The sequence below is a fragment of the Scleropages formosus genome, chromosome 20 (genome assembly GCF_900964775.1).
Source record: "Scleropages formosus chromosome 20, fSclFor1.1, whole genome shotgun sequence".
In the NCBI taxonomy this organism is placed as follows: Eukaryota; Metazoa; Chordata; class Actinopteri; order Osteoglossiformes; family Osteoglossidae; genus Scleropages; species Scleropages formosus.
Window position 1 is genome coordinate 2498550 of NC_041825.1, and position 27564 is coordinate 2526113.

Sequence of the window (27564 nt, forward strand, 5' to 3'; positions counted from 1 at the left end):
TCTGACAGTAGAGATGGACAAGTGTGTTCAAAAAGTTCTAAGATCTCTATTTCAATTACTGTATAAATATAATTTCCATAGTGTCCCCATCCGAGTAATCTTCCCCAGATGATATGCATTTTTCCCAGTGTTCCTGTAATTTTTTTGGGAAGTGCTGACAGTTTAAAGCTGTGATTTGACTGACATGTTTCTTCTGGTTATTATGTATGCTCGGAATATCATCAAAGATCATTTCCTTCAGCTTTTTCATTATGATTTTTAGCAGAAAAAAAAATTGCAGACGTCTCAGAACTTTGTGATCACACTTTGTACACTAAAGGTTCACAGTTGTGTCCTCAGATGAAATCCTACTGTACAGGTTTATCATACAGAATTACACTTCATACATACATACCATAAGTCTGATTCACAGCTTGTCTAGTCGAGTAATAATGCGTGTGCTTTACATGTTTAGCACTACTGAATCTTAGAAATCTTGTTATACTTTTAACAGAATACCTGTTCTGTTAAGTAGAATAGATGTTTTTAATACAATACCTGAGACAAAATGCTTAAAAATAGCTGTGTGCAAATTCAGAAATGCTAGATGGGCACTGTATTCAGATTCTGAATTAATAAAAAATTTTGCATATTATATGACAATTTGTATTTTCACTTGTAGGTTTGGTGCACGCAAAGAATTTTAGCAATGGGTGTTTTTGCAGAATGTTTTTTTTTAATATCCTTACTTTCATTTTCATGTTTTACTAGGTAAGGAGATCAAGGCCCAGAATGGTAAACCATTTTATTTAAATCATTTAATCATCATAAGTATAGTAAATAATAATATACTGTGATAATATACTGTATGTACTGCATGAGACATTGCATTTAGGGTTGAAAAGGGGATGCTGAAAGTTGTAGTGAAAGTGAAATTTCACCTTGATGATCACTTATTAAAGAAAATAATCCAGGGAAGGAGAAAACCAGGCTGTGACACATCACAAGGGGTATTAAAGATGTGGATTAAAGGGTGTTTCCGTTCTGTTATACTCTTGGTAACTGCATTTATAGCAAACCTACCACTGGAATTCCAGTACATTAACTAAAAAAAATTCTGAATTTGTTCATCAATGCCAGTCAGGGTCATCATTAGTGGCGTGAATGACAGTGGTGATTCTAGGAACCACAAGACAAGAGCACAATTTTTAAGTTCTTTTCTAATTAAGTTGAGTTTATCAGACAATATTAGCAGACAAGTTGTTTTTTTATTCATAACTAACTGCAATATATTTTTAAGAAACATATTTATGTTTTACACCCATCATCTGAAACCACTTGTCCCATATGGGGTCGTGGGGAGCCAGAGCCTAATCCAGCAACACAGGGCGTAGGGCTGAAGGGGAGAGGACACACCGAGGACAGGATGCGAGTCCATCGTAAGGCACGCCGAGTGGGACTCGACTCCCACACCCACCCGACAGCAGGACCCAGTCCAACCCTCTGCGTCACTGCACCTCCATCATATTGATGTTTTATTATTTTTTAAAACTGTTTAAACTTAAATGGGGGTGCGGTGGTGCAGTGGGTTGGACCGGATCCTGCTCTCCGGTGGGTCTGAGGTTCGAGTCCCGCTTGTGGTGCCTTGCAACGGACTGGCGTCCCGTCCTGGGTGTGTCCCCTCCCCCTCTGGCCTTACGCCCTGTGTTGCCGGGTCGGCTCCGGTTCCCCGCGACCCCTTGTGGGACAAGCGGTTCTGAAAATGTGTGTGTGTGTGTGTGTTTAAACTTATTAAGTTTATTCTGAGATGTCCACATCACTGGTGAGAGACTGGTGTTGAGTTTAACACACACACAGAAACACACACACAAACACCCACACAGTGCATCAGGTAATGTGCCTGTTTGCTCAGGAAATCATGGAAAAATGCTAATACTTTCATAAAATAGTTATTTCCTGCTGTCATTCCCATTAGAATCTTCTTCCTTTATTGATAAACTCTGTTAAGTATATTAGTACATTAGGTGAAGGAAAACAGCACATATTTAAAAGAAAAGAAATATGTTAATTTATACTGATCTGAATGTACAAGCTTTACATGTAAATAGTCTGTATAAACACATAGAAAGAGAAGAGGGTTTTATATACACTGCAGCCAGCCTTTTTCACTTACCTGATATGTGATTAAAAAGGCAGTTCAGGATATATTCAGGCTTGCTTTTAGTCTCAATGTTAGTAGCCAGTTGTACACCAGTTTCTCCATAACATGCATGTGATTTGAGTTCTGAACAAATGAAAACATGCAAAAGCAAGTTACGACTGAAAAAAAATTCATTATACACTACAGTGACCAGCACATCTACAACCACTGCAAGTACCACTACTGCGCTCCAGACAACAACCAGATCTATAACCACTGCGAGTACCACTACCACGCCACGCACGACCACCGGATCTACAACCACTGCGAGGACCACTACTACTCCCCGCACGACCACCACATCTACAACCACTGCGAGGACCACTACTACGCCCCGCACGACCACCACATCTACAACCACTGCGAGGACCACTACTACGCCCCGCACGACCACCACATCTACAACCACTGCGAGGACCACTACTACGCCCCGCACGACCACCACATCTACAACCACTGCAAGTACCACTTCTACGCCCCGCACAACCACCAGATCAACAACCACTGCAAGTACCACTACTACGCCCCGCACGACCACCAGATCTACAACCACTGCAAGTACCACTACAACGCCCCGCACAACCACCAGATCAACAACCACTGCAAGTACCACTACAACGCCCCGCACAACCACCAGATCAACAACCACTGCAAGTACCACTACAACGCCCCGCACGACCACCAGATCTACAACCACTGCGAGGACCACTACTACGCCCCAAACAACAACCAGATCTACAACCACTACAAGTACCACAACTGAGCCCCCAACCACCACCACACCTACAACCACTTCGGAGACCACTACCGAGCCTACAACCACTTCGGAGACCACTACCGAGCCTACAACCACTTCGGAGACCACTACTGAGCCCACAACAACCACTTCGGAGACCACTACTGAGCCCACAACAACCACTTCAGAGACCACTACCACACCTACAACCACTTCGGAGACCACTACTGAGCCCACAACAACCACTTCGGAGACCACTACCGAGCCTACAACCACTTCGGAGACCACTACCGAGCCCACAACAATCACTTCGGAGACCACTACTGAGCCCACAACAACCACTTCGGAGACCACTACCGAGCCTACAACCACTTCGGAGACCACTACTGAGTCCACAACAACCACTTCGGAGACCACTACCGAGCCCACAACAACCACTTCGGAGACCACTACTGAGCCCACAACAACCACTTCGGAGACCACTACCGAGCCTACAACCACTTCGGAGACCACTACCGAGCCCACAACCACTTCGGAGACCACTACCGAGCCTACAACCACTTCAGAGACCACTACTGAGCCTACAACAACCACTTCGGAGACCACTACCGAAACTACAACCACTTCGGAGACCACTACCGAGCCCACAACAATCACTTCGGAGACAACTACTGAGCCCACAACAACCACTTCGGAGACCACTACCGAGCCTACAACCACTTCGGAGACCACTACCGAGCCTACAACCACTTCGGAGACCACTACTGAGTCCACAACAACCACTTCGGAGACCACTACCGAGCCCACAACAACCACTTCGGAGACCACTACCGAGCCCACAACAACCACTTCGGAGACCACTACTGAGCCCACAACAACCACTTCGGAGACCACTACTGAGCCCACAACAACCACTTCAGAGACCACTACCACACCTACAACCACTTCGGAGACCACTACTGAGCCCACAACAACCACTTCGGAGACCACTACCGAGCCTACAACCACTTCGGAGACCACTACCGAGCCCACAACAATCACTTCGGAGACCACTACTGAGCCCACAACAACCACTTCGGAGACCACTACCGAGCCTACAACCACTTCGGAGACCACTACTGAGTCCACAACAACCACTTCGGAGACCACTACCGAGCCCACAACAACCACTTCGGAGACCACTACTGAGCCCACAACAACCACTTCGGAGACCACTACCGAGCCTACAACCACTTCGGAGACCACTACCGAGCCCACAACCACTTCGGAGACCACTACCGAGCCTACAACCACTTCAGAGACCACTACTGAGCCTACAACAACCACTTCGGAGACCACTACCGAAACTACAACCACTTCGGAGACCACTACCGAGCCCACAACAATCACTTCGGAGACAACTACTGAGCCCACAACAACCACTTCGGAGACCACTACCGAGCCTACAACCACTTCGGAGACCACTACCGAGCCTACAACCACTTCGGAGACCACTACTGAGTCCACAACAACCACTTCGGAGACCACTACCGAGCCCACAACAATCACTTCGGAGACCACTACTGAGCCCACAACAACCACTTCGGAGACCACTACCGAGACTACAACCACTTCGGAGACCACTACCGAGCCTACAACCACCACCACACCTACAACCACTTCGGAGACCACTACCGAGCCCACAACAACCACTTCGGAGACCACTACCGAGCCCACAACAACCACTTCGGACACCACTACCGAGCCCACAACAACCACTTCGGAGACCACTACTGAGCCTACAACCACTTCGGAGACCACTGCCGAGCCCACAACAACCACTTCAGAGACCTCTACCGAGACGCCCACCACCACCACACCTTCAACCACAGGTGAGTGAATGTTTATGTTAATGAAAATTCCAATGGGTGACGAAAACTTAAGGGACTCTGACTGATATTTAATGAAAGCACATTAGTGCTAGAAGTAAATCAATAAGCAAACAACTACTCATGCACACTCTTTGGCTAAAGCTGTTTGTCCCAAGGCAAACTGGAACCCAATCCAGAAGTAGAAGGCACAAGACTGGAGACACACCCACAACAGGATGCCAGTCCATCACAAAGCATCCCAAGCAGGGCTTGAACCCCAGACCCACAAGAGAGTAGGATCTGGCCAAACCCATTGCCCCATCTGGCCCGCAGAATGTTTCTGGGCCCCCCTAACAAACTGCTAGATAAACAAATTTATCACTGTTCTCAATTCTAACGATTCAAAACATCAAACTCTGAATGATCAGCAATGTACAATGAACTCCCAGATCATGAAACCAGTGAGCCACACAAAAAAGTGCTGGAAAAACTGGTAAAATCTCCATTTTAGCAATATCCCATCATCAGATGAGGGGAGCAATGTGTTACATTTACTATGTTACCGACACTTCTGAAACAGCACAATCCTGCTTTTTTCCATTCATTCATTCCATACGGAGGCTGTAAATTGTCTGCTTCCTAGTCTGTCTGTCTCTTTGAAATGCTGAAAAAGTTTTGCTTGATCCCTGTAGCCTGTCTGCTGTGAGATGTTGTCCAAAACTTGTACTTTCCATTTATCACCTATCCTTCTTCCTTCCAGTTTGTCTTGCAAGACCTGGAGCAAAACTAAGTCACTTTCCTTTAACTTCATTATGTAGAAGCAGGACTTTGTTTTTTCTCTCTGCTAGTCTCATGAGAAGGTTGTAAATCTGTTCTTTTATCTACCTCCCCATTTCTAACTTTTTTCATCCATGGTATTTTTAGCATCCCTTTTTAGCACCCTATATCACGAGAGGGAAGGGGCGCGGTGGTGCAGTGGGTTGGACCGGGTTCTGCTCTCTGGTGGGTCTGGGGTTTGAATCCCACTTTGGGTGCCTTGCGACAGACTGGCGTCCCGTCCTGGGTGTGTCACCTCCCCCTCCAGCCTTACGCCCTGAGTTGCCGGGTTAGGCTCCTGCTCCCCGCGACCCTGTATGGGACGAGGATAGTCTTCTTACACTGTCTTTACCATCACTCATTACAGAAAAACGAGTGAATATTTTTTTTTGATCTGACACTTTTCTTTTCTACTCAGAGTAAAATCTTGTTTTTAATTGAATAACTTTTTAAAACTTTTTAAAAGTAACTGTTTTTTAAAATTAACTTTAACTTTATTTTTGTATTATTTTTTAGCACTACCCTCCCTGCCGACCTTCAGTCTACAATCATGCAAAGACCTTTCATCTATCCATTTTCATGCCCGCTTGTCCTCCTATGGTCGGGGTGGCAATAGGGAGACCTGCAAAGACATTTCTTGTGATGTTAATCTTTGCAGAGTTTCCATGTTTCTTTGACTGAGCTACTGCACTGCCACCTTATTTGGCTCTTCTTCTTTCTTTTACAGGGCTGACAGACCCTTGTGATGAGCTGGAGTGCACAGCTAGTGAGAGGTGTGGAGAGAGGAATGGTGTCTATGGCTGCCTCTGCAGTGAGGAACATGACAACACTAGTGCTGAATATTTTGGTATGAAAATAATGGTTCTCAAAGTGAAAATTAATTATGTATCTATATATGTGGGTCTATTTCATTTTCACAATATTTTTGTTAAGTATCATGAAAATAACTTTATAATTGCATATTGCCGACTTTGATTTTGGTCATTGTTTTAAGGGCATATCAGTCAAACATCAAGATTAAATTGTCCATGTCATGTTACAGCATATGTCATGAGGCACCAGAACTGCTGCCTTTAAATCTAAAGGTCACAGGTTTGAATCCCACTGTCAGCTGTAGGACCCATGAGCAAGGTCCTTATCCTTTATTGCTCCAGTAAACTTACTCAGCGTTATAAATAAGTAAATGACTGGATATGGATGAACACTGTAAGCTGCTTTACAGAAAAGTGTCAGTTAAACAAATAAAAGGTAAATGCCCATGATGGTTATTTCAGAATGATAAGTGGTTCTTCATCTGATATTCTCTGCCACTGGCCTTTGACCTCACAGTTACTGGTGTCATTCACAGATTCCAAGGAAATTTGTAACGGCAGTTCAGCCACCATTTCCTTGTCTCGCTGTCAGTTGTTTCAAAGTGGCTTCCCATCCAATTCATTACACCTAAATGACCCAAATTGCACTGGAACAGTGCGCGATGGCAGGGTGGAGTTTCACTTTGACAACGATGATCATATCTGTGGGACAACTCTTACGGTATGTCATGAGAAGGAATAACAATCATGTGCATCCCAGAACAATTTAAAATTTCCTTACTCATTGCTGCACTACATTAAATTTTACAGGTGGTTGTAACTTCATGTGTGAAGTTCTTTACTATCAGTAACTGCCTTAATGAACAGATTTGTCCACCACTAGTCTAAACACAAATGTTACGCCTTCCTTTTGCCCCATATTTTGTCCTCTACAGAGCAATGGCACTCACTTCATCTATCAGAACACCATCCATGGAGAGACCTTCCCAGAGGGAGCTATCATTGGACGGGAGAGAATTCTCAGTGTCACTTTCAGCTGTGCATATTTACTGTCTCAGTCCCTGTCTATGTCCACTGGCATCCGTCCACTGGAGAGGTGAGTTTAGCCCAGGGGAAATTTGTCCAAAATCAATGAAGGCAGTCAAATATGTATGGTAATGAATGTCTGGTAGAAGAAAACCAACACAAACTAGTGTGAATTGAAAGAAAAGAACATGTAGAATCAAGCACATATTCAGGGTCACACATAAAATTAACTATATTTGGGGGAGGAAACCAACAAAACTGAGGACAAGGTGCTTCTAAAGGAGACCAAAAACAGGCAAAGAAGAACAACAGCTCAAATGGGCAGAGCCACACAAACCCTGGGCAGAGCCAGGGTGCTTTTCAGGCACCTTATCAGCACCCCATAAAGTCTCTCCCTCAGTCCTCAGACCAGCTGCTTAAAATCCTTTAGTCATCACCTTTCCATTTTCAGCAGCTGGTTGTCATTACTTTGATAAGGCAGGGAGGGGCATTGGGAGCAATCGAACAGGACAAATGCCAGCCCTTTAACACCAACTAATGTCACAATGCAAGCTTACGGTCAAATACAAATTAAAATTCAAATTTCTAATACAAATGTTCAAGGCTGAATGCAGCTTTAAACCTCAATGCCAGTGTTTTCATAATGAAAATAGTAACAGATTTACGTTTGAAAGTGGTGCGGTGGCGCGGTGGGTTGGCCTGGGTCCTGCTCTCCTGTGGGTCTCGGGTTCGAGTCCTGCTTGGGGTGCTTTGCGGCAGACTGGCGTCCCATCCTGGATGTGTCCCCTCTCCCTTCGGCCTTACGCCCTGTGTTGTCGGGTAGGCTCCGGTTCCCCGTGACCCCGAATGTGACAAGGGGCTTGGAACGTGTGTGTGGGGAAAAAAAGGAAAAGGTAGAAGAAAAGTGCTGCCAGATTAAAATATACTTTTAAAAGTTATTACAAATTTATACATATACATATACACACACACACACACTTTCAGAACCGCTTGTCCCATATGGGGTCACGGGCCACCGGAGCCTACCCGGCAACTCAGGGCATAAGGCTAGAGGGGGAGGGGACACACCCAGGACGGGATGCCAGTCCGTCGCAAGGCACCCCAAGCAGGACTCGAAACCCAGGCCCACCAGAGAGCAGGACTGTGGTCCAACCCACTGCGCCACTGCACCCCCACTCTATATATATATATATATATTCAAATATAAACACATATTGAAATGTGCATTGAAATTAGACATCTTGGCTATAGATCATTTACTTTTTATTTTTTAATGACCTCAACAGCATTCTGGGGAAGAATCTACCAGCAGGCATTAACCACTACCAAATGAGGATGATTCCTTATCTTGATGCACAGTTCCAGCAGCCCTTCACAGGTTCTACAATGGAGGTGCCTATCAACCAGCAGGTGTATGTGGCTGTAGAGGTTGAGGGACTGGACGGCAGGCAAATCGCCACAGTGATTGACTCCTGCTGGGCCACACCCATTAATGACCCTCTAAGCAGTGTACGCTGGGACCTTATTGTGCAGGAGTAAGTGTTCTAGACCTCTTGACCAATTTTATATTATCTGATGTGCATGTTCTGTTTGAAGAAGCTGATGTTTTCATTAATAATCTGCAATTGACCGATGTTCCATCCCACCCCCTCAGTCTTGGACCTTGGAGCTAGACTACTGCAACGATCAGCCGACCAACGGACAATTTTCATGACTGATATACTCTTTCCACCGTTGTAGTTTGGCGAATGTTTAATGAATACTTTCTTTAAATCACTGCTGCTGTTAGATTGAGAGAAATGACACTGGTGATTTGTAAGAGATTTACAGAATGAAGTAATATCTTCAGCCTTCTATTTACGTTTCCCTATAAATCTTCTTCTTAGTATCACTGGATGTCTGTTGAGAAACAGGACAGGGAGAATTAAGTGGCTTTTGTCTGACTGGGAATGTTAAATATTGGGGACTCTCTGACTCTTAGAGTAATGCCTACATTCACAAAGTGCCGATACGGCTGAGGGTGGAATCCTACAAACAGCTCTCTTGAAATCATATACATGATGTAAAAAGGTGCATGTAGATCACAGCACACACACAGTAGACATGAGCGTTGTGCTGGAAGCTACATTTCCTCAGCTGCTCGATAGATATGGGGTTCAAGTCCAGCTCAGGCTGTGTGGAGTATGTGTATTTCTCTCTCTGTTTGGACCCACCAACAAGGACAGAATAAGGCAGTGGTGTATGGCCTCTGTTCCTCCCTCATCTTAGAAACACAGTAAATGTTTGCTATGAGTTGGACTTGACTCAATGGAACATCTGCCCATTCGTACCCACATAAACAATGGTTTGGTCTAAGGAATGAAATACAAATTTGTCACGTCTCACACAAAATGAAGAAGTTCCGGGCGCATTGTCTTAAGTAAGAAGCAGTTAAGATGTTAATCACAGCTTCAGTAACCTTCCATATGCCTTCAGTGGCCGTTCAGTTTACCATGAATATGTTGCATGCAGAGATAGTCACTGTGATTCATTAATGAGGGCAAATGCAGTTAAATTTGAAGACAATCCCTATTGTTTTTCCGACTGACAGGTGCCCCAATCCTGCTGACGGGACTGTGGAGATTCTGCAGAATGGCGTGTCCACCAGTAGCCGTTTCTCATTCAAGATGTTCACATTCACATCAAACACCACCACCACCATTTTCCTGCATTGCCAGATTCACTTGTGTGTGCTCAGTGGGAACAACTGCTCTACGGTGAGCCCAAATCGACACGTCCTCGTTGAATTATAGTAGGTGTCAGATTTGGCCAGAGGGTCCCAGTAGGTGGGCAGTGGATGAGAAACTGCAGTCTTGACTGAGATTCCAGTTTACAGCTCCTGTTGTTAGACCTTTCACCAAGAATGCAATTCAGGCTGAAAATTACTTTTAAAAAATCTACATCGTAAAAGTTAAAAATAATTTGAAATTTTTTTTTCTCAAGTGTAGAAGGTATGTATGACAGAGTTATTCAAAAATCATTAACTTCAATGAAGGAATATGAGCATACCCATAACTTGTGGACCAAACGAAAATCACAGAAGGTTTATTTTTCATATGTCATTTACAGTCCTGCTATCCTGGGAATCAGCAACGAGTTCAGAGGTCTGTTAAATTCCAGGACACTTCTTCCATGTCCATTGGCCCTTTTGTCTTACAACAGACACAAACAGGTAAATTGCCTTTATTCCCAGTACGTGCTGCAGCTTGGTATCTAGTCTGTTCTTGCTTGACCAATTAAAATTATCTGGAGATATTTAGCTTAGAACAACAAGGGAAGTAAGTTTCTTTTTTTTTGTGGCCATGGCTTTGAAGTGATTTGCCGTTCACTTGAATTTTGTCTTTCAGACACGCAAGTCCTGGAGCGGATCTCTGTGGCCGGTGCTCCAGCTTCTGTCAGTTCTCTGCTGCCCCTGATACTCTCAGTTGTGGCTGCAGTTGTACTGCATTAGAGCATCTCAGGAGCAACCATTCCATCTCACACTCCTTGCGTTGAACGAAAACCTCTGTAGATCCTTATGTCACTTCCTTACAGATAGGTATTTTCCCCTTGGATTCTTAACATACAGATTTTTGTTATTCTGCTTTAATTTTACAGGGAAATCTATAAATGAGTGGTACTTTGGCAGCTGCAATGTGTGATATTCTTTAAATTCAGAGCTGTCATTACAGGTAGAACCAGTTTTTGAATAACTTTTAGTATTTTGCTCCTCGTACTTTAAATAGAATACATAAGAAGTGGAGTCACAATCCAGTGAAAACCATTAATCAGAAATAATTAATTATTGTTTAGCCACACAGAGGTGCTAATGCTGCATAACTATATTGTGAGACAAATAATTCAAGTCCTTTCCATAGCTGCTTTAGAACTCTTGCTATTCTTTACTGCCTGATTACCAGAGATTATTTTGTCATGAGAATATATAGTGCTGAATATATTCATAGTGCATCCAGACATATCATACACAAACAAAATATTTGCAGAAAGTTTAAAAACTTTTTCATACAAGCTCTTAAACCATGCAATGTTTATTGTGGTTACGCCCCATAGTAAAAAATCTTTGGATCGAACTGCAATTTTGTACTAAAAAGAGGCAAATATTGGCATTAATTTTCAAGAAATAGATGTTGAGATGGAGCAATGATGATGATCTTTAATTCCATTGAAAATAAAAAATCTTTTACAATTGGCAATTATACTGATAAATAATAACATAGGCAAAGTAAAATAGTCTGGGAAGAGTCCTACCTTTTAAATTAAATGTAAAAGCCAACGGATTTATTATATATTTTTCTACAAGAACACAATGCTTCTGGACATTCAGATAAATTGTGATATGAAACCCTTAACTATGCTTTTACATTTGCTCATACCTTGTTAACGTCATGTCAGTTTTGTCATTTTTAAATATAAGAAGTGAGCAGAATTTTATCATCATGATTTTGCCACTGTTTCATTATGAACTTATGTAAAACTGTAAAGTAAAAGAGGTAATGTACTCTGTGTTGTACAAATTTAATGGTTTTAGTAGAAGGAATGACACATGACTGCCTATACAACACTCATTTCATTTTTATAGTCACTTATGATATAAGTTATATGCTGCACCCCGTAAAGCACGTATTTTATGTAGTTTGCAATGATTAACAAAGCTAGACCAGAATAATTCTGATTAAATTTGTCAATGTGCAACAAGCATTAAAAAGCAGTGAACACTTCTGCATAATAAATATCTTTTTGTAGCAGGTACACTTGTGCAAAACTCAACGTGTGGTATCCGCTTGATAGATGCACAATTTTTATTTTGATCTGGATCTTCAGAGTCACATCTCACCAGATTTCTGTCTTGACTTCATGTTGTTCTTATCAGAATGAGTCATGTGTGGTTTACTATTGGTCTGGGTTTGGATCTCAAGAGACCTGGTCTGGGCTCTATTGCAGGTGTAATTACAGTAACTGCTCTTCTACCAAAGAAAGGTGCCTTTGCTGAGCTACAGATGTACAGAAATGCTGGATGGACCAAAAAAAACTGCAAAGTAAAAACACTGTAAAGTAAAGCCTGTGATTTCTCTCTGGAGGGTCTGGGGTTCAAGTCCTGCTTAGGGTACCTTGCGACAGACTGGCATCCCATCCTGGGTGTGTCCTCCCTACCGCTTTCGTTGTTTCATCAGTGTCTTTCAGTGCGTTTACTGCAAAATATTGCTCGAGCCTTTCCAAATAGGCATCAAATTATTCCTCACTTTCCTCCAAGTGGAAATCCTCTGGCTTACTGAAAGCTATTTTTGACCAGCTCTGTTCGCCATCACTGTGTTCAGTGCTCTCCCTGCCCCAAGCCTCGCCTAAGTTACTCAGAATTCTGTTTCTTTACAGTAAAACATCCCATCCTCATTGCCAAAACTGTGGTATCTGAAAGGAAGTTACAGTCCTTTGGAGGTTTTACAAAAACACACAGACACTTTCTGAACTGCTTGTCCCATTCAGGGTCACAGGGAGCCAGAGCCTAACCTGGCAACACAGGGCAATAAGGCTGGAGGGCGAGGGGACACATCCAGGACAGGACACCAGTCTGTCGCAAGGTACCACAAGCAGGACTTGAATCCCAGACCCACCAGAGAGCAGGACCCAGTCCAACCCACTGCGCCACCACCTCCCCAGTTTCACGAAAACACAGCACTGAAACGCTTTAAGTGCACAAATAAAAGAGTTTTTTAATACAAGCAGCTCATGTTACATTTTCTCAGTGGAACCTTTTTTCTCCTGCATGAAACGCCCGCGTTAGGCCCAGTGCAGCCTATTATCATGCTCGCCAACCGGCAGAGAGGCGACGGACCCAAGTGCAGGTGAACAGGTTTTATTCAAGGGACAGGTAAAAACTCATGGTCGATAAACAAGCGGGGGTTAACAAGGAGCGAACATCGTTTCAGCGAGAATCCAAAAGGTGTAGTCAGGAAACAAGCTGTGGGTTGGGGAAACCTGGGAGATGAAGGCACAAAGCAGACGGACACGAGAACAGGGACATGGAGGAGTTCGAGATCTGGTGCTGCGGTGGAGGTAGGTTGAACTGGGGTTCCGTGAGCCACCGTGTTCGATGCAGCCCTTTATACCCCAGCTCCTTGATCAGCCGCAGGTGCCTCTGAGTTGTGTGGGAGTGGGAGCGTGACACCTATAACAAATTCCAGCTTCAATCAAGAATTAAATAATGACAATTAAGCAACCTTTGTCAACGTACACCCTACAGGCTGGCAGGAACCATTCTTTTACAAAACTCTAAATGATTTGCTCTTGTTTAAAACACCACATCGCGATCGCTCAGCTGCAGGGTCACCTGAGAGAGCTCTTTTTTCCCAGACTGTGTTACCTTCGCTCCATTTCGGAGACACGCCGCGGTGATGGTTTGTTTCATCTCGCAAAGACTTCCAAAGGTACACTGGTCCTGGATCAGCGATTAAACTCTCTGTGTGTGCCCGCCCCCCCACACAATCTCTCTCTTCCACCTTTCTTATTCTCTCTCTCTCTTTCTCGCTCTCTCTCTCTCTCCCACCACCCTTCCCCCTTTTCTCTCTTTTCCCCCTTTCTCTCTCTCTCTATAATATCCATATTACACTGCCTCTCTTACGTTTACATGTATTCATTTAGCAGATTCTTTTCTCCAAAGCAACATACATCTCATAGAAAATACAATTTGTGCAGTACATAAGGAGAAAGAGAGACATAGTTGCAGATGTGTGACTCTTAAGTATAGTTAGTCTCTTTCCTTCACTACTGACTTTCATCACACAAGGGGTCAGTCATCCAGTGGAACAGTCACTCTGTCACTGACACACACTCTTACACCCCCTCCTATGTCTCTCTCTTTGTCTGTCTGTCTGCCTGTCCCCCTCTTTGTCTCTCACTCTTCCTCTTTCCCTTTCTTTTTGTCTCTCACCCTCTGTCTCCCACAGTCACTCTTAATAAGACTGACTTTCTTTCTTTCTTTCTTTCTTTCTTTCTTTCTTTCTTTCTTTCGAGGTCTTCAACTACAAACCACTGGGCGCTAAACTGACTGGTGGGAACACACAGAATCCACCATTCACGGTCACATCTATAGACTTTTGGGAAAACAAACCCATGGAAATCAGCCGGCCCAGACAACATCCCTGGACACGTACTTAGAACCTGCTCATTGGTGCCAGCTGATGTCTTGACCCATATATTCAATCTGTCCTTTGCACAAGCCTCAATTCCCACCTGCTTAAAGAGGACCAGTATCCTGCCGCTGCCAAAAAACAACAAAGCATCCTGCCTCAATGACTACCGACCCATTGCTCTGACTCCAATAGTGATGAAGCGGTTTGAGAGAATCATGATGAGATACATCCAGACCATCACTCCGGACACTCTGGACTCTCTCCAGTTCGCATACAGACAGAAAAGATCCACAGAGGACGCCATCAGCACAACAATACACACTGCCCTCACCCACCTGGAGAACAAGGACAGCTATGTTCGAATGCTGTTTATTGATTGCAGTTCAGCATTCAACACAGTGATACCTTCGAAGCTCATCAACAAGCTTCACAATCTTGGTGTACCACCCACCCTCCCTCTGCAACTGGGTTCTGGACCTTCTAACGGGCAGACCCCAGTCCGTTAGAACTGGGAACCACACGTCCCGGTCAATCACCATAAACGCAGGAACTCCGCAGGGCTGCGTGCTGAGCCCCATGCTCTACGCACTCTTCACCCGTGATTGTGTGGCCTCCCAGGACAACACCAGCATCATCAAATTTGCTGATGACATGACAGTCATTGGACTGATAATGGGAGGCGATGAGTTGGCATACAGGAGGGAAGTGGCTGACCAAATGAAGTGGTGCCACGACAACAATCTCTCCCTCAATGTCAACAAAACAAAGGAGTTGATAGTCGATCCACAGAGAAGGAGGGAGCAACACTCATCACTGCATATTGGTGAGACAGTGGTGGAGAGAGCGAGCAGCTTCAGATTCCTGGGTGTTCACATTACTGAAGATCTCACCTGGTCTCACAACACAACACATCTGGTCAAGAAATCATGCCAGCGTCTGCACTTCTTGAGAAGGCTGAGGAAATTTGGCATGCCAAGCTGAATCCTCAGAAGTGTCTATAGGTGTGCAGCTCTATCACAGTGTGCTTTGGAAGCTGCACAGTACGGGATCGTAAGGTGCTACAGCGAGTGGTGAAAGCTGCTCAAACCATCGCTGGAACACCCTGACCATCACTGGAGAGCCTGTACCAGGCCAGAACCATCAGGAGAGCCACTAACATCATCAAGGACAACAGTCATCCCCAGCACAGCCTTTTCACACCCTTACCATCAGGCAGACGCTACAGGAGTGTTAGAGCCAGAACCTCAAGGTTGAAAAACTGTTTTTACCCACAGGCCATCAGGCTTGTGAACGACACCCATCCACTGCCTCTCCACCCATCACGGCAGATGCTAGCTCTTCGTTCACGTTCTCCGGTTATTGACTCTTCGCTTTGTTTCCCGACCACGTCCATGGATCTTCGTTCCTGTCCTGTTCGCCGTTCGATCGACCCTTCGCTAAGTCCCCTGACCTTATCCATGGATCTTCGCTCTGACCCTGACCGCCAATCGACCGACCCTTCGCCTGTCCCCGACTCCAAGAACTCGCCTCATTCCTCGTTTCCGGACGAACGATGCTGCACTTGGGTCCAGCCATCCCAGGCCCCTATGTTTCGTTTGACAGAAGATTCCGCCTTAGAACACATGGACCCAGCAGTGGCTGAACGTCTGCAAAATGATCTGGACGCGCTGCGGCGCATTCTAAACCCGGTATTGCAACCAGAGCCCATAAATACGCAAGCCTCCTTGCAGCTCCAGGTATCGCCACCAGATGTCGCCAACTCTCCATCTGTGGATGTTCTGAGGAACAGGAGCTGGATCGGTACATACAATGGGCGATCACCCTGCACCGTCTGGCCAGTGAGCACTCGCCACTGCCTCCACCAACCAGCAGAATAAATCCCGCACCCTTACGCGTCGGAAGAGTACACCTGGCTCCTGTTGAAAGGCAGCGACGTTTCCAAGAGGGCCTGTGCCTTTAGTGTGGAGGAGCCGGGCATTACCTACCTGCCTGCCCAAAGTGATCTGTGGCAAAGGGATCGCAAGCTAGACAACCCCAGGTGAGTAAACACCCTCCAGTCAGTCCCTCAACTCACATTTCCTATTCTCCTAATGTGGGAGTCATCTCAGGTTGTTACACACGCACTCGTAGACTCGGGAGCGGCTAGCTGTTTTATGGATGTCGCCTTTGTGGAAGCCCACGGCATTCCCACGCGGCGCTGTGAGGTCATGTTATGGGTGAAAGTGCTGGATGGTCAACCACTAGGGACCAGGGTAGTGGACACAAAAACGGTGGAGATCGATCTCCAGACAGGGGCATGTCATATGGAGACCATCTCCTTTTTTCTTATTAGGACCCCTGACATCCCAGTGATTTTGGGTTACACCTGGCTGTCCGCGCACGACCCGGTGTTTTCATGGAGTTCCGGGTAGCTAGTATCGTGAGGAAAGCAGTGTATCTCCTCATGTCTTGCTTTGCCTTGCCGAGCCACATCGATTGAGAGCCCTGAGTCCACGCCGCCTCTGACAGTGCCAGAGCACTATGCAGTCCTTGCCAAGGTGTTTAGTAAATCCCAGGCATCTGCCCTACCACCGTAACACCCATTGGACTGTGCTCTTGACCTCGTGCCTGGAACTACCCCTTCCAGGGGTCGAGTTTACACGCTGTTGCTGTCCGAGCAGAAGGCTATGGAGGCATACGTGACAGAGGCTCTGGCCTTAGGCATTATTAGACTGTCCACGTCACCAGCCTCTGCCGGGTTCTTTTTTTTGTGGAAAAGAAAGACGGGGGTCTTGGCCCGTGTATAGATTACAGAGATCTCAACGAGATCACTGTTAAATATCCACATCCCCTGCCTCTGATCACGGCCACGCTTGATCAGTTACTCGCCACACGGGTTTTTACCAAGATAGACCTCCACAGTGCTTATAACCTCATCCAGATAAGAGAGGGGGATGAGTGGAAAACCGTCTTTAGTATTGCCCTAGGCCACTATGAGTACCTGGTCATGCCTTTTGGATTAGCCAATACCTCCTCAGTTTTCCAGGCATTTGTTAATCACGTGTTGGGGGATTTAGTCAACAACTGTGTTCTAGTAAATTTGGATGACATCTTGGTGTTCTCGCCATCGATGGCTGAACATGTCACTCATGTAAGACAAGTGCTCAGTCATCTCTTAGCCAACGGCCTATTTGTCAAGGGAGAGAAATGTTTATTTCATCGGGAGCGGGTCTCCTTCCTGGGCTTCGTCCTTGGTCCCGACAGGGTAGAGATGGATCCAAGTAAGGTCCAGGCAGTGCTGGATTGGCCCCGTCTGACCACGGCGGAGGTCCTTCAACGTTTCTTGGGGTTTTCTAACTTTTACTGGCGATTCGTTCATGGGTTCAGCAGTATTGCAGCACCCCTCACCTCATTGCTCAAGGGCAAACAGCCCAACTCTCCTGGTCCAAGGAAGCCGATGAGGCTTTCCAGGATCTCAAGCGGCAGTTCATAACTGCCCCAGTACTCAAGCATCCTGACCCGTCAGTACCGTTCATCGTGGAAGTAGATTCGTCAACTCCAAACCACAGTGGGATCTTTATATACTTCATTATTGCTTTCTCTCTCCAGTGGGTCTGGGGTTCAAGTCCCGCTTGGGGTGCCTTGAGACGGACTGGCGTCCCGTCCTGGGTGTGTCCCCAACACCTCCAGGTTTACGCCCTGTGTTGCCAGGTTGGGCTCCAGTTTCCCGCGACCCTCTATGGGACAAGTGGTTTCAGAAGAGGTGTGTGTGTGCATTTACATGTATTCATTTAGCAGACACTTTTCTCCAAAGCTACGTACATTTAATAGAAAATACAATATGTTCATTATATTTCCAGAAAGAGAGAGGCAGATGTGTGATTCTAAAGTACAGTTAGTTTCTTATTTTCCACCATTTGAACCAATGTTCATCAGACGAGTAGCTGCATAAAACTGTATCTGAATACTGACAATTCCTTATTGCATCTTTAATCCTCTTTGCTCCAGTCAGAGCATAGGGCCATCGACTTCACCAAGGATGGTCCCAAGCCCGATTTCAAGCCCGGCTGTGAAAGGTGGAAGGTTGGACGTGGGGCTCGCAACCCCACCCCGTACAAACTTCATCGCTACAGAAACCAAATGGCATTCCTAATAATTAGCATTTTTTTGTAACATTTACATTTTATTACACAAGTCGCTGTGTGAAGTTTTATTCGTTGTTCAACAGTTATGATCGGAAAGTTAGAGAGCATGAACATTTACACATTACGTGAACATGAGATCATGGGAGAAATGAGTCTGGAAAAGGTGAGTGTTAAAACCCTTTTTAAATGTGGACAGAGATTCAGCAGTTCTGAGTGAGGTTGGGAGGTCATTCCACCACATCAGAGCCAGAACTGAAATTAAAGATCCAAGCAGGCTTTGTAATTTGTGCCTTAATACCTTTGATGGCTGTAATTGTAGGAGGCGCATGTGAAGCTGGACACCATGCAGGTGTAGATGTGCTGATAGCTTTTACCACCAGAGTTAATTGTTCTGACAGGATCATGATAACAATGGAAACAAACAAAAGGTTTCCCGCATACAGGAATCCAGTTGCCCCGCAAGCACTCAGACACTTTTCGTAAAAGGCGGGAGCTTACGGAAAATTGACTATCGCAACTTGTTCTAATGACTGAACAAAGTGGTTGACGGAGCTGGAGGAATCCTTACAATCAGGTCTAACCAGTTGGCAAGGAATTTTATTTTGAGGATGTTCCCCAGAAGAGAATTATTTTGCAAGATAAATGTAACATACACCTATCTATGATTCAAAAAGGAAAAATATAAATATCTTTTTCAGGTTAATGTCAGTCTGTTTTTTTTTTTTTTTTTTCTCCAGGTGTTAAATTAAACACAATTAAAATTTGTGTTTAGCTGACACTTTTCTCCAAAGTGATTTACAATGTTAGTCTACCTATAGCTTTTTCCCCCATTTATACAACTGGGTAATGTTTCTGGAACAATTCTAGGGCAAGTACTTTGCTCAGGGATACTACAGCCAGAGGGTTCAAACCTGCAACCTTTGGGTCAAAGACAACTGCTGTACCCTGGAGCTCTTCAATGGAAAACAATGACCAAATTACAGTTTCAGTGCCCATTGTGATAAACTTCATGTATATTATTGTTTTTCATCACAAATATTTTCAGTGTCCATGTGAGAAAACAACTTTAATAAATGTACTTAATTAAGACATTAATTTTTTCAGACAGTGATTCCTAAGGATTTTCTTTTACTTCCTGTTTACGTAAATGGACGAGGAAATAGTTTTCTTTTTTTTCACACCAGAACCAACCCCTACAGAAGACTATAAATGGCACTACCAACACCTATTTTTCATAGTCACGTGGAGCTTCCAGGTAAGGAAGGAATTTATTTTGGATTATATGTCAGGGACGAACACTGGAGACAGGTAAGTGGAGGACCCAAGTGTGGGTGAGCTTTACTCAATCAACCAGGTTCCAGGGACAAGGCGAAATCAAGGTCGGGGACAGGCGAAGGCCTGAGAGGTGCGAACATTATAAACCAGGTAGTCTGAGTTGTTGTTGAGGAGAAGAAGTAAAGGTGAGGAACAGGAAACAGGCAAGGCACTAATGGTAAGAGCGCTGAGACTGCAAAGCACAAGGCGATTCCAAGAATCTGCGCCCGAGTGTGGACGCGGAGCCATTTTATTCCCGGTCTTCCTGAGTGGACGGAGGTGCAGCTGCCTGGCTCGTTCCCGGGGGTGTGACAATATATCATATATCGATTTGTTATGAAAGGAGGCACCAATTATTTTATTTATTTATTTATTTCTTAATCGACTATGGTATTGGTATTAACTGAAATATTTCTGGAACTAGGGGGTATGGTGGCGCAGTGGGTTGGACCAGGTCCTGCTCTCTGGTGGGTCTGGGGTTCAAGTCCCACTTTGGGTGCCTTATGACGGACTGGTGTCCCGTCCTGCGTGTGTTCCCTCTACCTCCAGCCTTACGCTCTGAGTTGCCGGGTTAGGCTCCGGTTCCCCCTATGGGACAAGCAGTTCCAAAAGTGTGTGTATGTAAACATAATGTTGTTCAGCTAAAGATTAGCTGCATCAGTCTGCATTTGAGCAGGAGCACAATTTGTGTTATTTGAAAGGTAAAAAAGTAGCAATATTTTTCAAGTGTAGAATCTTTTTTTTTTAAACATATGTGAATGAATGAATGAATTTGAAGATGCCTGTTGTTGCCTTTCACCACACTAGACCCCCCGTGAAGCACTATGGGTTTCCTGGTAAATCTGTGTGTGCTGCAGCTGCTCCTCCTCTGTAAGTCTATCGACATCTATGAAATTCACTTCTGTTTGAATTAAGTAGCAGATATCTGATATACTTATAAGGGCAAAGGTACAATGGTTCATGAAATAGAAGCTTTCAATTCAGTCTGACAGTAGAGATGGACAAGTGTGTTCAAAAAGTTCAATGATCTCTTATTTCAATTACTGTATAAATATAATTTCCCTAGTGTCCCCATCCGAGTAATCTTCCCCAGATGATATGCATTTTTCCCAGTGTTCCTGTAATTTTTTTGGGAAGTGCTGACAGTCTAAAGCTGTGATTTGACTGACATCTTTCTTCTGGTTATTATCTATGCTCGGAATATCATCAAAGATCATCTCCTTCAGCTTCATTGTGATTTTTTGGCAGAAAAACATATTTCTGCAGACGTCTCAGAACTTTGTGATCACACTTTGTACACTAAAGGTTCACAGTGAGCTCAGATGAAATCTTACTCTACAGGTTTATCGTACAGAATTACTCTTCGTACTTACATACCATAAGTCTGATTCACACCGTGTCTTGTCTAGTAATAATGTGTGTACTTTACATCTTTAGCACTACTGAATCTTAGAAATCTTGTTATACTTTTAACAGAATACCTGTTCTGTTAAGTAGAATAGATGTTTTTAATACAATACCTGAGACAAAATGCTTAAAAATAGCTGTGTGCAAATTCAGAAATGCTAGGTGGGCACTGTATTCAGATTCTGAATTAATAAAAAATTTTGCATATTATATGACAATTTGTATTTTCACTTGTAGGTTTGGTGCACGCAAAGAATTTTAGCAATGGGTGTTTTTGCAGAATGTTTTTTTTAATATCCTTACTTTCATTTTCATGTTTTACTAGGTAAGGAGATCAAGGCCCAGAATGGTAAACCATTTTATTTAAATCATTTAATCAGTATAGTAAATAATAATATACTGTGATAATATACTGTATGTACTGCATGAGACATTGCATTTAGGGTTGAAAAGGGGATGCTGAAAGTTGTAGTGAAAGTGAAATTTCACCTTGATGATCACTTATTAAAGAAAATAATCCAGGGAAGGAGAGAACCAGGCTGTGACACATCACGAGGGGTATTAAAGATGTGGATTAAAGGGTGTTTCCGTTCTGTTATACTCTTGGTAACTGCATTTATAGCAAACCTACCACTGGAATTGCAGTACATTAACTAAAAAAAATTCTGAATTTGTTTATCAATGCCAGTCAGGGTCATCATTAGTGGCGTGAATGACAGTGATGATTCTAGGAACCACAAGACAAGAGCACAATTTTTAAGTTCTTTTCTAATTAAGTTGAGTTTATCATATGGGGTCGTGGGGAGCCAGAGCCTAATCCAGCAACAAAGGGCGTAGGGCTGAAGGGGAGAGGACACACCGAGGACAGGATGCGAGTCCATCATAAGGCACGCCGAGTGGGACTCGACTCCCACACCCACCCGACAGCAGGACCCAGTCCAACCCTCTGCGTCACTGCACCTCCATTATATTGATGTTTTATTATTTTTTAAAACTGTTTAAACTTAAATGGGGGTGCGGTGGTGCAGTGGGTTGGACCGGGTCCTGCTCTCCGGTGGGTCTGAGGTTCGAGTCCCGCTTGGGGTGCCTTGCAACGGACTGGCGTCCCGTCCTGGGTGTGTCCCCTCCCCCTCTGGCCTCACGCCCTGTGTTGCCGGGTCGGCTCCGGTTCCCCGCAACCCCTTGTGGGACAAGCGGTTCTGAAAGTGTGTGTGTGTGTGTGTGTGTGTGTGTGTGTGTGTGTTTAAACTTATTAAGTTTATTCTGAGATGTCCACATCACTGGTGAGAGACTGGTGTTGAGTTTAACACACACACAGAAACACACACACAAACACCCACACAGTGCATCAGGTAATGTGCCTGTTTGCTCAGGAAATCATGGAAAAATGCTAATACTTTCATAAAATAGTTATTTCCTGCTGTCATTCCCATTAGAATCTTCTTCCTTTATTGATAAACTCTGTTAAGTATATTAGTACATTAGGTGAAGGAAAACAGCACATATTTAAAAGAAAAGAAATATGTTAATTTATACTGATCTGAATGTACAAGCTTTACATGTAAATAGTCTGTATAAACACATAGAAAGAGAAGAGGGTTTTATATACACTGCAGCCAGCCTTTTTCACTTACCTGATATGTGATTAAAAAAGGCAGTTCAGGATATATTCAGGCTTGCTTTTAGTCTCAATGTTAGTAGCCAGTTGTACACCAGTTTCTCCATAACATGCATGTGATTTGAGTTCTGAACAAATGAAAACATGCAAAAGCAAGTTACGACTGAAAAAAAATTCATTATACACTACAGTGACCAGCACATCTACAACCACTGCAAGTACCACTACTGCGCTCCAGACAACAACCAGATCTATAACCACTGCGAGTACCACTACCACGCCACGCACGACCACCGGATCTACAACCACTGCGAGGACCACTACTACGCCCCGCACGACCACCACATCTACAACCACTGCGAGGACCACTACTACGCCCCCCACGACCACCACATCTACAACCACTGCGAGGACCACTACTACGCCCCGCACGACCACCACATCTACAACCACTGCGAGGACCACTACTACGCCCCCCACGACCACCACATCTACAACCACTGCGAGGACCACTACTACGCCCCGCACGACCACCACATCTACAACCACTGCGAGTACCACTTCTACGCCCCGCACAACCACCAGATCAACAACCACTGCAAGTACCACTACAACGCCCCGCACGACCACCAGATCTACAACCACTGCAAGTACCACTACAACGCCCCGCACAACCACCAGATCAACAACCACTGCAAGTACCACTACAACGCCCCGCACGACCACCAGATCTACAACCACTGCAAGTACCACTACAACGCCCCACACAACCACCAGATCAACAACCACTGCAAGTACCACTACAACGCCCCGCACGACCACCAGATCTACAACCACTACAAGTACCACAACTGAGCCCCCAACCACCACCACACCTACAACCACTTCGGAGACCACTACTGAGCCTACAACCACTTCGGAGACCACTACCGAGCCTACAACCACTTCGGAGACCACTACCGAGCCTGCAACAACCACTTCGGAGACCACTACCGAGCCTACAACCACTTCGGAGACCACTACTGAGCCCACAACAACCACTTCGGAGACCACTACCGAGCCTCCAACCACCACCACACCTACAACCACTTCGGAGACCACTACCGAGCCTGCAACAACCACTTCGGAGACCACTACCGAGCCTACAACCACTTCGGAGACCACTACTGAGCCCACAACAACCACTTCAGAGACCACTACCACACCTACAACCACTTCGGAGACCACTACTGAGCCCACAACACCCACTTCGGAGACCACTACTGAGCCCACAACAACCATTTCGGAGACCACTACCGAGCCTGCAACAACCACTTCGGAGACCACTACCGAGCCTCCAACCACCACCACACCTACAACCACTTCGGAGACCACTACCGAGCCTGCAACAACCACTTCGGAGACCACTACCGAGCCTACAACCACTTCGGAGACCACTACTGAGCCCACAACAACCACTTCAGAGACCACTACCACACCTACAACCACTTCGGAGACCACTACCGAGCCTCCAACCACCACCACACCTACAACCACTTCGGAGACCACTACCGAGCCTACAACCACTTCGGAGACCACTACTGAGCCCACAACAACCACTTCAGAGACCACTACCACACCTACAACCACTTCGGAGACCACTACTGAGCCCACAACAACCACTTCGGAGACCACTACTGAGCCCACAACAACCACTTCGGAGACCACTACCGAGCCTGCAACAACCACTTCGGAGACCACTACCGAGCCTCCAACCACCACCACACCTACAACCACTTCGGAGACCACTACCGAGCCTGCAACAACCACTTCGGAGACCACTACCGAGCCTCCAACCACCACCACACCTACAACCACTTCGGAGACCACTCCTGAGCCCACAACAACCACTTCGGAGACCACTACTGAGCCTACAACAACCACTTCGGAGACCACTACCGAGCCCACAACAACCACTTCGGAGACCACTACCGAGCCTCCAACCACCACCACACCTACAACCACTTCGGAGACCACTACTGAGCCTGCAACAACCACTTCGGAGACCACTACCGAGCCCACAACAACCACTTCGGAGACCACTACTGAGCCTACAACAACCACTTCGGAGACCACTACCGAGCCCACAACAACCACTTCGGAGACCACTACCGAGCCTCCAACCACCACCACACCTACAACCACTTCGGAGACCACTACCGAGCCTGCAACAACCACTTCGGAGACCACTACCGAGCCTACAAGCACTTCGGAGACCACTACTGAGCCCACAACAACCACTTCGGAGACCACTACTGAGCCTACAACCACTTCGGAGACCACTACCGAGCCTACAACCACTTCGGAGACCACTACTGAGTCCACAACAACCACTTCGGAGACCACTACCGAGCCCACAACAACCACTTCGGAGACCACTACCGAGCCCACAACCACTTCGGAGACCACTACTGAGCCCACAACAACCACTTCGGAGACCACTACCGAGCCTACAACCACTTCGGAGACCACTGCCGAGCCCACAACAACCACTTCGGAGACCACTACTGAGCCCACAACAACCACTTCGGAGACCACTACTGAGCCCACAACAACCACTTCGGAGACCACTACCGAGCCTGCAACAACCACTTCGGAGACCACTACCGAGCCTCCAACCACCACCACACCTACAACCACTTCGGAGACCACTACCGAGCCTGCAACAACCACTTCGGAGACCACTACCGAGCCTCCAACCACCACCACACCTACAACCACTTCGGAGACCACTCCTGAGCCCACAACAACCACTTCGGAGACCACTACTGAGCCTACAACAACCACTTCGGAGACCACTACCGAGCCCACAACAACCACTTCGGAGACCACTACCGAGCCTCCAACCACCACCACACCTACAACCACTTCGGAGACCACTACTGAGCCTGCAACAACCACTTCGGAGACCATTACCGAGCCCACAACAACCACTTCGGAGACCACTACTGAGCCTACAACAACCACTTCGGAGACCACTACCGAGCCCACAACAACCACTTCGGAGACCACTACCGAGCCTCCAACCACCACCACACCTACAACCACTTCGGAGACCACTACCGAGCCTGCAACAACCACTTCGGAGACCACTACCGAGCCTACAAGCACTTCGGAGACCACTACTGAGCCCACAACAACCACTTCGGAGACCACTACTGAGCCTACAACCACTTCGGAGACCACTACCGAGCCTACAACCACTTCGGAGACCACTACTGAGTCCACAACAACCACTTCGGAGACCACTACCGAGCCCACAACAACCACTTCGGAGACCACTACCGAGCCCACAACCACTTCGGAGACCACTACTGAGCCCACAACAACCACTTCGGAGACCACTACCGAGCCTACAACCACTTCGGAGACCACTGCCGAGCCCACAACAACCACTTCGGAGACCACTACTGAGCCCACAACAACCACTTTGGAGACCACTACCGAGCCTACAACCACTTCGGAGACCACTACTGAGCCCACAACAACCACTTCGGAGACCACTACTGAGCCTACAACCACTTCGGAGACCACTACCGAGCCTGCAACAACCACTTCGGAGACCACTACCGAGCCTACAACCACTTCGGAGACCACTACTGAGCCCACAACAACCACTTCGGAGACCACTACCGAGCCTGCAACAACCACTTCGGAGACCACTACCGAGCCTCCAACCACCACCACACCTACAACCACTTCGGAGACCACTACCGAGCCTCCAACCACCACCACACCTACAACCACTTCGGAGACCACTACCGAGCCTGCAACAACCACTTCGGAGACCACTACCGAGCCTACAACCACTTCGGAGACCACTACCGAGCCCACAACAACCACTTCGGAGACCACTACCGAGCCTCCAACCACCACCACACCTACAACCACTTCGGAGACCACTACCGAGCCTACAACCACTTCGGAGACCACTACTGAGTCCACAACAACCACTTCGGAGACCACTACCGAGCCCACAACAACCACTTCGGAGGCCACTACCGAGCCCACAACAACCACTTCGGACACCACTACCGAGCCTGCAACAACCACTTCGGAGACCACTACTGAGCCTACAACCACTTCGGAGACCACTGCCGAGCCCACAACAACCACTTCAGAGACCTCTACCGAGACGCCCACCACCACCACACCTTCAACCACAGGTGAGTGAATGTTTATGTTAATGAAAATTCCAATGGGTGACGAAAACTTAAGGGACTCTGACTGATATTTAATGAAAGCACATTAGTGCTAGAAGTAAATCAATAAGCAAACACTCTTTGGCTAAAGCTGTTTGTCCCAAGGCAAACTGGAACCCAATCCAGAAGTAGAAGGCACAAGACTGGAGACACACCCACAACAGGATGCCAGTCCATCACAAAGCATCCCAAGCAGGGCTTGAACCCCAGACCCACAAGAGAGTAGGATCTGGCCAAACCCATTGCCCCATCTGGCCCACGGAATGTTTCTGGGT

General features: G+C 46.1%; 2 protein-coding genes across 2 annotated transcripts in view; both read left to right on the forward strand.

Annotated features, from left to right (window-relative positions):
- Nucleotides 1-4671: 4671 nt before the first annotated feature.
- LOC114909193 (pancreatic secretory granule membrane major glycoprotein GP2-like) lies at nucleotides 4672-11295 on the forward strand (the record flags this gene model as incomplete). The annotated part of the gene is made up of 8 exons (XM_029246736.1): nucleotides 4672-4786; nucleotides 6309-6428; nucleotides 6930-7114; nucleotides 7329-7489; nucleotides 8706-8954; nucleotides 10010-10175; nucleotides 10528-10630; nucleotides 10806-11295. Coding segments are annotated over 8 exons (1203 nt in total), but the record flags the coding sequence as incomplete, so codon positions are not given.
- A 4912-nt stretch (nucleotides 11296-16207) lies between these two features.
- LOC108931926 (histidine-rich glycoprotein-like) overlaps nucleotides 16208-27564 on the forward strand; it is a 36135-nt gene continuing 24778 nt past the window's right edge. Inside the window, exons 1-5 of the mRNA XM_029246944.1 lie at nucleotides 16208-16385; nucleotides 16488-16623; nucleotides 17212-17263; nucleotides 18573-18654; nucleotides 21761-21779. Of these exons, the coding sequence (XP_029102777.1) occupies nucleotides 16208-16385; nucleotides 16488-16623; nucleotides 17212-17263; nucleotides 18573-18654; nucleotides 21761-21779 (467 nt within the window). The remainder of the gene's footprint in view (nucleotides 16386-16487; nucleotides 16624-17211; nucleotides 17264-18572; nucleotides 18655-21760; nucleotides 21780-27564) is intronic.